This window comes from Aythya marila (genome assembly GCF_965140915.1).
Source record: "Aythya marila genome assembly, chromosome: 12".
NCBI lineage: Eukaryota > Metazoa > Chordata > Aves > Anseriformes > Anatidae > Aythya > Aythya marila.
In genome coordinates this window covers 18848099-18857198 of record NC_139053.1, presented here as the reverse complement: position 1 = coordinate 18857198, position 9100 = coordinate 18848099, and the positions used below count along the sequence as shown (strand labels likewise).

Here is a 9100-nt window from a genome sequence, read left to right as displayed (position 1 = left end):
AAGGATCCTATAGTCTTCTTTTCAGTCATGTGTTATACCTGGAAAAAAAGCATGCTTCTCATACAATAAACTCCCAAATCAATTATTGAATCAGTTATATTTCCATTTGAAGTCACCCAGTCATACATGAAGCACGACCCAGCCTTTACGTGGCATTCCAGGCCCACCAGCACCCACAAAGCACAATTCGCTCCCACACTTAATGAGACAGCAAACGATTTATTCATCCGATTTATTATTTACGGGACGGACGCATTCCCCAACCACCCCGAGCAGAGCAGAGTGGGACAGGAGGGCTGTGGGAGCGACGAGATGCAGCTTTGTCTTAAAGCCTGTCAGAAAAGGATGGGACATGGCTTTGGGGTTTGGTTTCTGCTCTGCTCAGCTCGGGCGCTGCCGATACACGTCCACGGCTGGAGCTGACTGTTGCTCTGCCAGCCAAAAAAGCGGAACAAATTAGGATGCTCTTCTCTGAATAGTTGCAGATGTATCGCCGGGCAGATGCAAGCGCATTTGCTTTCTGGGGCTGCTGTCGGTTGCTGAGCTGTTTTTTTCACAGTGCAAAGCAAAGGCCACGGCTCCGCTGGGCCTGGGAGCCTTTCCCCCTCCAACGATGTGTTTTTCAAGCTTAGACCGATACTGTGGATGTCGGCTAAACGTTGTGGTGTGCCTTGGGCTTCACCTTCACACTGAAACCCCTCGTCAGCATTTGGAGAAAGAACTCAGAGCCCTGGTCCCGCAATGGGGTGCGCTGAGGAGGAGCCTTTTCACTACCTCCGAGTGCTGCTGGAGCCAGTGGGAATCCGTCCAGGCATAATAGACCACCCATGTGGAGCTGGGCCTAAATGTTTGAAGCTCATTCCTCCACTTCCTACTCACGGAAAACTCCCAGCGACTTTGATATCTCAGCGGGGAGTTCGGGATTGGGCCTTTGGTGAGCCATTTACGGCCTCTCTGTAAGCCAGCCTCGCGATTTGCGCTGCCGGCAGAGGAAATGGAAGCGTCGTCCTCCATCCCGGGAGGGCACAGGGACCTCACGTGGGCTCACCGTGCTGGGACACGGGGTGGAATTTAGCTCTCCTCATGTCCATTAGGGCTGCAAGAGCCAGCACTGTCCACTGTTGCCCCAAAATCACCGTGCTGCAGCTCCCGGGGTGGATGCGGCTCTGCCACACTCTTCCTCCTCTCCTCTGAGGAAGGGAAAGCAAATGAGAGCAACTGCATCATGATAATTAATGCGTTAGTGGTCAGGGGAGGCTTCCAAACCACCTACAGCTCCCTCCAACCTCCCTGCAGGCCGCTCAGTCCCACATGTGGATTTGCCTTCCCAAAATGAGCTGTTCCTGCAGCAATCAGGATACTTTGCCCTAGGACTCTGCTGCTGGGTGACATTTATTTCAACTGCTTCAATTCTCCGCTTTGATTCCATGGCTCTGAAATCCTGTGTGCTCCAAATTGCATTTCCAGGGCATCTTTTTTTTTTTTTTTTTTTTTTTTTTTTTTTTTTTTTTTGTGCAGCCTTTCCCATTAGCTCTCACAGCCTCACGTGGCTCACACATATGTCACTGGGAAGTCCCTTTGTAGCAGGGTCACCAACACCCCGTGTTACTGGAGTTAGTCCACTCGAGGTGACTGCATCACTTCTAGACTTCATTTTGCAAAACTGAATAAAAAACTCTGGTTTGACCTCTAGAAAGAGGTAATAAATTGATCCAAGCATTTCATACGGAAGACAAAGCTCTTGCTTGCAGCACTCACAATTTATGAAAACCCTAAAAAAGGGAGTGCCTGCCTCATGCAGGCTGGGATTACAGACCCTGGGGTGCACTGCAGACAATGCAGAAAGAAACTCCTTGTGCTGCAGCAGTCTTTGCCTGGAGTACAGACTGAACATGTAAGGGCAGCCACAGAAAATGGACAAAATGTACCCCAAAATGAATGCTAATCTATGTATGTTTGTCTTTCAATATTGAAATTAAAAATCAGCTGCAAGTTTTTCAGGCAAGCTGTTTTGATGATAAATTCATTCTTGCAGGTGCATTAACTGGGGTATTGGCAATTTGTATTTCTGACCACTGTGAAATGGATTTCCACATGTGAATAAACAGCCTGTGACCGAGTCACTGCACTTACTAAATAACACCCCAAAGCAGGGTTGTTGGGGCTGGTGTCTTGGCCTGGACCAACCTGCCTGAGCCCAGCATCCCTACCCGCTGCTGCAAATAGCCGTGGGGTTTGTGTCAGTGCCCTGGTGCCCTACCTGCGGTCAGTCCCCAGTACAGAGGTGACACTGGGGTGTGAGTGTACAGCCAGGAGGATCAGTGGGGCTTTCCGGGGTGGTGCCACTGTTTGCATTGCCAAGGCAAAGCTTTCTTTTTCTTTTTCTTTTTCTTTTTCTTTTTCTTTTTCTTTTTCTTTTTCTTTTTCTTTTTCTTTTTCTTTTTCTTTTTCTTTTTCTTTTTCTTTTTCTTTTTCTTTTTCTTTTTCTTTTTCTTTCTTTTTTCTTTTTCTTTCCTTTTCCTTTTTCTTTCCTTTTTCTTTTTTTTCCTTTTCCTTTTCCTTTTCCTTTTCCTTTTCCTTTTCCTTTTCCTTTCTTTCTCTTTCTCTTTCTCTTTCTCTTTCTCTTTCTTTCTCTTTCTCCTTTCTTTCCTTCTTTTTCCTTATCTCTCTCTCTTTTCTTCCTCTCTTTCCTTTTCTCTCTTTCTCTCTTTCTTTCTTCCTTTCCTTTTTTCCTTCTTTTTTCTCTTTCTCCCTGTTCCCTTTCTTCCTCCCTTTCTCATCTTTCTCTCTCCCCTCTGCCACTGTCCCACATCTGCCCGTTGTTCCTTCTCCATTCCCTTTCCCTCTCACACTCCCTTCCTCTTTCTCTCTCCCTCTCTCCCCCCATCTCCCTCTGCTTCTCCTTTCCCCCTCTCCTTCCTCCCCATCCCTCACCCTCCGGCTCCTCTCCCGCAGCACAGCTCCGGCTCCCACGGGCAGCCGGTGCCGGTGCGGTGCTGGACGGGCGGTGCAGAGCCCCCGGTGCCCCCTGGGGGGCAGCACACGCCGCGCAGTGCTCCCGCCGGGCAGGTGAGCGCCCGCCGGCACCGGGCAGCGCCGAGCACCGGCACCGGGCAGCGCCGGCACCGGGCGGCGGGGCCGGGACGGGGGGGAGCCGGGCTGGGAAAATTCCCCGACGGGAGGCACCGACGGGGCTGAGGCTCTCGGCTCCGGGACAAAAAGGCAAAGAAAAACCGGCAGCAAAACCGGGGGGCCGCTGAACTCGGGCAAACGGCACTACCGGAGCCCCGGAGGGGGGAGAAAAGAAAAAAGGGCCATGCCCGGGGGGCGAATGCTTGCCCCTGCCTGGTGCCTGCAGGGATTCCTCTCTGCTCTCCCCTCTTTCGGAAGCATTTTTTTTTCATAACGTTGATTTTTCTTTTTTTATTTTTTTTTTCCTCCCCGCGGTTGAAGTTCGGGCTTTTGTGAGCTTGTTGTTAGTCTCTCTAAAGTTCCCAGCTGCAGCGAGCAAAGCCCCGCGGCCGCTCCTCGGTTTTCTGTAGCAATTCATCTCGGTAAAGTTTTCAGCTGAGGAGAGGTAAGATTCAACCCAGGTTATTTCTCGAGAGCGGAGCAGGCTTCTAGGAAGGGACAGCTCTAGGACGCCGCAGGACGGGGTTGCTTTGGTCAAGCTTTTGCAGTTAAAAATTGCTGGCTTCTAAAAAGTGGCATTGTTTAAAAAATCCCGTGTGCTTATGTAGGCTTAGAAAACGCCCCAGTTTTTTAATGAGAAATATGACTTCTTTGAAAACTGAAGATGAAAATATGAAGTCGTTCGCAAATTATTCCAGAAAAAAAAAAAAAAGTTTTCTCAATAGTCGTAGATTAACAAAAAAAAATATATATATATATATAACCAGATCTCGCAGAGTTTACTATTTCTTTTCTCCCAAAAATATCCTGCAAGTTTGCACAGTTGATGAAACCCTCCGGCTAAATTTCCGTTTATTTCCATCAAAATCGAATAACAATTTCGAAGCGTCCGACGAAAACTTCCCGAATACTTTTCCATCGCAGATAATTTTTAGCGATACCTCCTTGCAGGGGAGCTGCCCCTGATTTTCTTTTTTCGGCAATCGCAAAAAATCGTTTCCTTTGGTACGAAAAAAATCACCGACAATCGGCGGCCCCGCCGCGTTCCCACGGCCGCAGCCGGCTGCGGTCTCGCCCCGTCCGCGGTGGCTGGAAGCGGGGAAGGGACATTTCAGCCAGCAAAATCCCTCTCTGGCTTTGGGGAAAAAAAAAATAAAAAATCTATTTTTTTTTAAAGCCTCACGGTGCCCCACAAATCGCAAAGAGGGAAAGGCGGAATTATAGGGTGAGAAAGCAAAAAAAAAAAAAAAAAAAAAAAATCCCAGCTCAGAAATCAGCTCAGGAGCAACCGGGCTGGGGGAAGCACAGGGAAGGAGCCCCACCGAGGTGACAGCGAATTCACTCCGGTCTCATCTGCTCCCTCCGGGCTCGAATCGATTTTGCAGTGACTATTTTCGTGGCCGAGCAGGGAGGGGGGAACCGGCTCTTTCCCACCTTCATGTCTCCGCTCGGGCAGCCCGGGGCACCTCGCAGCAGCAACCCCAAGCACCCGAGTTTACACTTGGCCACCATGCGTCCCTAATTGTCCCGCTCTGATTGCCTCTAATGAAATCATTAGAGAGAGGCAGAGGGGCGGATTTCACATGCACGAGAAAATCCGCCTCAACGGCCGGAACGAAAAAAAACACCTAAGAGCACTGGAAAAACTAAATGCCCCCCTCAAAGTGTCCCGGAGAGGCCGAGGAACCTCTGAGCCCCCAAAAACGGGGCCCGGGGGGCATCGGGCCCGGAACGGGGGGCAAAGAGGGGACAGAGCGGGGACAAACCAGGGGCCGGGTCCTTTCTCCGCCGCCACCGGGGAGGGAACCGGCGGCCTACGGCGGACCGAGGCGGGGAGCCGCGGGGCTATTTCACCGCAAACAAATTTATCGAGGCAGGGGCAGAGCCGGCCGGCACGGAGCGCGACGAGGTGGGATCCCCAACCGCGGTCCTGGGGAGCCACGGGGCTGAAAATGAGCTTAAAAGTTAAAAAAATGGGCTGGTGGAATGCGGGTGGAGGGCGAGCAGGGAGCAAAGCGGGGACCCTTTTAATGAAATAATAATAAATAATAGTAATAATAGTAATAAAAGATTAAGACATAAATAACATATTTTAATAAGAATAAACTACTTCAATAAGATTAAAACATTTTAACAAGAATAAAGACATTTTGATAAGAAACAAATTCAAAAGAAAAGACATCAAAAGTGGAGGAAAAAAAAATATATCTATAGGGTTGGATGTATAGATTACAGCACGGCCAGGGTGGCCGCGCGCGTCGGGGCGCGCGCCCGCGCGCCATGCCCGGCGCGCCACCGCATCCCGGGGCCGCCCTCCCATTGGCTGCGGCGGCGGCGGCGCGGCACGCCATTGGCGGGCGGCGGCGGCGCGGGGCGGGGCGAGCGGGGAGTAAAAGCGCGGCGGCGGCGGGCCGGGGTTTGAACGCTGCGCAGCGCGGCCGGGAGCTCGGCGGCTCCGCGCACCCCTCGCCGCCCGCCGGGAGCCGCCGCTGCTCCTGCTGCTGGCTCCGGGAAGAGTTCGGGCGGTTTGGTTGTCAGCAGAACTGGGTTTCCGCAAGGCTGCTTTTTCTTCTTCTTTTTTATTTTTTTCTCCCCCTTTTTTTAAATTTTATTTTTTTTTTAATTCGATTTTTTTTCTTATTTTTCCGCGAGAATATCGTATTTCCCCCTCCCCTCCCGCCGGCATCCCGCTCCGCAGCAGCGCCCGCCGCCGCCGCGGGGTACTGCTAGGTGTGTAGGTCAGAATCACAGTCATAAAGAGGGAGGGAGAGGCCGCCAGAGACCACCCTGCCCCCGGCGACCCGAAGGATGCTGCTGCGGCGCCGCTGCTAGAGGACACGCTGGGATTCAGCTCGTGTCCGGGACTCGCTCTCTCCCTCTCTCCCCTCTTCCTTGATCCGCAGAGGGGTCCCTGCCGAGGGTGAGGCCCTTGCACCCGCGCCCCTCTTCCTCCTCCTCCTCCTCTCCCCCGCGGCTCCGCTCCCCGCGGGCAGCCCTCTCCATGATGCAGGCTCGCTACTCCGTCTCGGACCCCAACGCCCTGGGAGTGGTGCCCTATTTGAGCGAGCAGAACTACTACCGGACGGCGGGGACGTACGGCGGCATGGGCAACCCCATGAGCGTCTATTCGGGCCACGCCGAGCAGTACGCGGCGGGCATGGGGCGCTCCTACGGGCCCTACCACCCGCATCAGCCCGCAGCCCCCAAGGACCTGGTGAAGCCGCCCTACAGCTACATCGCCCTCATCACCATGGCCATCCAGAACGCCCCCGACAAGAAGATCACGCTCAATGGGATTTACCAGTTCATCATGGACCGCTTCCCCTTCTACCGCGAGAACAAGCAGGGCTGGCAGAACAGCATCCGCCACAACCTCTCGCTCAACGAGTGCTTCGTCAAGGTGCCCCGCGACGACAAGAAGCCGGGCAAGGGCAGCTACTGGACCCTGGACCCCGACTCCTACAACATGTTCGAGAACGGCAGCTTCCTGCGCCGCCGGCGCCGCTTCAAGAAGAAGGACGTGTCCAAGGAGAAGGAGGAGGCCCGCGAGAGGCTGCTGAAGGAGCAGCCCAAACCCCCCGGGCTGCCCGGCTCCGAGCTCTCCAAGGAAGCCTCCTCCTCCTCCTCTTCCTCCGCCTCGGCTCCGGCCTCCGAGAAGAAGGTGGTGATCAAGAGCGAGACGGCATCTCCGGAGCTGCCGGTGATCACCAAAGTGGAGACGCTGAGCCCGGCCAGCGGCGGGGCCCTGCGGGACAGCCCCCGCAGCGCCGCCTCGCCTCCCGCCGCCTCCCCCGAGGGCTCCCTGCCCGAGCATCACCCCGCCGGCAACGGGCTGCCGGGGGGGTTCAGCGTGGAGAACATCATGACCCTGCGGACTTCCCCCCCGGGGGATCTGAGCCCGGTGAGTGCCGCCTCGGGCCGGACGGGGGCCGCAATGCCGCTGGGCTACCCGCCGTCGGGGCAGCCGTCGGGTTACAGCGCGGCGTGCAGCCAGGCGCTGGACGCTAGTGGGAGCTACCACTGCAGCATGAGGGCCATGAGCCTGTACAGCGGCGAGAGGCCGGGCCACATGTGCGTGCCCCCAGCGCCGCTGGAGGAAGGCCTGGCCGAGCACCCCACGGGCGCCCCGTCGCCCCTGGGCGCCCTGAGCCTGCCGTCGGGGCAGGAGGGAGCGCTGGGAGCCGGGCATCCTCACGGCGGGGGGGCGGCGCAGCCCGCAGCCTCGTGGTACCTCAATCACGGAGCCGAGCTGAGCCACCTGCCCGGGCACACTTTCGGCACCCAGCAGCAGACTTTCCCCAACGTCCGGGAAATGTTCACGTCGCACCGGCTCGGCATGGAGAGCGCCTCGCTCAGCGAGCACCAGGTGAGCAGCAACTCCGCCTGTCAGCTCCCCTACAGGTCCGCGCCGTCCCTATATCGCCACGCCGCCCCCTACTCCTACGACTGCACTAAGTACTGAGTAGCCACCAACCCCCCCCTCCCCTCTAGGGCAATCCTCAAAACAAAACCCCAAAAAATGAGAGAAAGGAAAACAAAAAAAAAAAAAAAAAAAAGGAAAAAATCGATAATAACGCTTCCCCCCAAAAAATCAAAAATCAGGTGAAATAAAAACACACCAAACCCTTCAGACTGAGGACAGACCTCACAGCCTCTCTGTGGACCTGCGAGCCACGGCGTTGGGAGATCCCAAGCCCCGCTCCTTCCCCCCCCCTCTTCGGGCCTCCTGAAATGCAAGTAAATTTTACTTGAAAAGGGGATCTCTCCTAAAACATAAAATTAAAAAAAAAAAAATAATAAAACAAATTATATATATATATGTCTATCTAAACAAAGTGGCAAATTTTATATGCTAAAGTATAGGGGGTCTCAGAAAATAAGTTATGGACCAATATCGCAACGACCATTTATACGATTTTAAAGAAAAAAGGTATATAAATATATATATATAAATATATGTCCTGGGTATTTTTTAAGTTCTCTGTTGTGCTGTAAAAAATGTGTGGATTTCTAATCAGGCTAATTTTCAGAGCCATTAATATAATATTTAAAGTTGAGTTCACTGGATTATTTTTGTCGCGCCCAACGATTCCTAACTTCCAAATTAATGACAAGTGATTTCTTCTTCTTCTCTGTACAATTATGCAATAGAGTTTCTTTCGTTTTAGAGCTCTTCTTTGCGCAAGACGAGGAAATAATTTATTTTTTGCTGGTGGATTTTTTGAAAGAAAAAGACAAAGTATCTGATACTTTTTTATTATTATTTACGACGTGTGATGTTTTGTATAATAGATTTCACCTTGACCATTCCTAAGGACTATTTGCTTTAACCTGCTTCAAAGTTCGTTTGTCTTATGTGGTCTTAATTGTTGTACTTACCTTAAAATAAATCCATGCTGTTTTTTCTGCTCCAAGTCTGGCGCTTGTGTGTGTATATACGTGTTTTTTGCAAGTTTTCTCCCTCCACCTTTCCTTCACGCGGAAAAACGTGGCACTCGTTGTGTTTTTCTTTTTTTTTTTCTTTTTTTTTTTTTCCAAACCAAGTCCTTTTCCTGCAGCACGAGGGTTCGTTCCGAGTATTCTGGGGGCTGTTGGGTGCTGTGGGGCCGCTTTCCCCCCGCCCCAGCCCCTGCAGCGGGGCATCTCCCAGGCCCCCAGGAGTTTCGGATTGCTGCCGCTGCCTTTCCTCTTGCCCTGTCCCCGCAACCTAGGCCCGGGCTCCGCTTTGCAGCTGCTTCCACGCGGGGGGAGGGGGGGAAAAAAAATAAAGAAAAACCCCAATTCCCCTATTTTAAGGAAACCCCAAGGGCTGCGAGCAAGGGCGGGTGGGAAGAGCTATCGCTTAAACCCGAGCTCGCCGCGGAGTCTAGAAATAATGCGGGAAGTTCACTTAGGAATCGTTTTACAGTTTTTAAATCCCCTCCCGTCTGAAGGTTTGCATGGGTTTGACCTTCTCTTTATCTACCTA

General features: G+C 52.7%; 1 protein-coding gene across 1 annotated transcript; it reads left to right on the top strand.

Annotated features, from left to right (window-relative positions):
* Positions 1–5592: 5592 nt before the first annotated feature.
* On the top strand, positions 5593–8734 carry FOXC2 (forkhead box C2). Its single transcript, XM_082770338.1, has one exon. It carries the CDS (start codon positions 6134–6136, stop codon positions 7592–7594), a length of 1461 nt encoding a protein of 486 aa, XP_082626464.1. The 5' UTR covers positions 5593–6133; the 3' UTR covers positions 7595–8734.
* The last annotated feature ends 366 nt before the right edge of the window (positions 8735–9100 follow it).

Coding starts and splice junctions, on each gene's coding strand:
- FOXC2 (XM_082770338.1), top strand. CDS start 6,134: ATGATGCAGGCTCGCTACTCCGTCTCGGACCCCAACGCCCTGGGAGTG.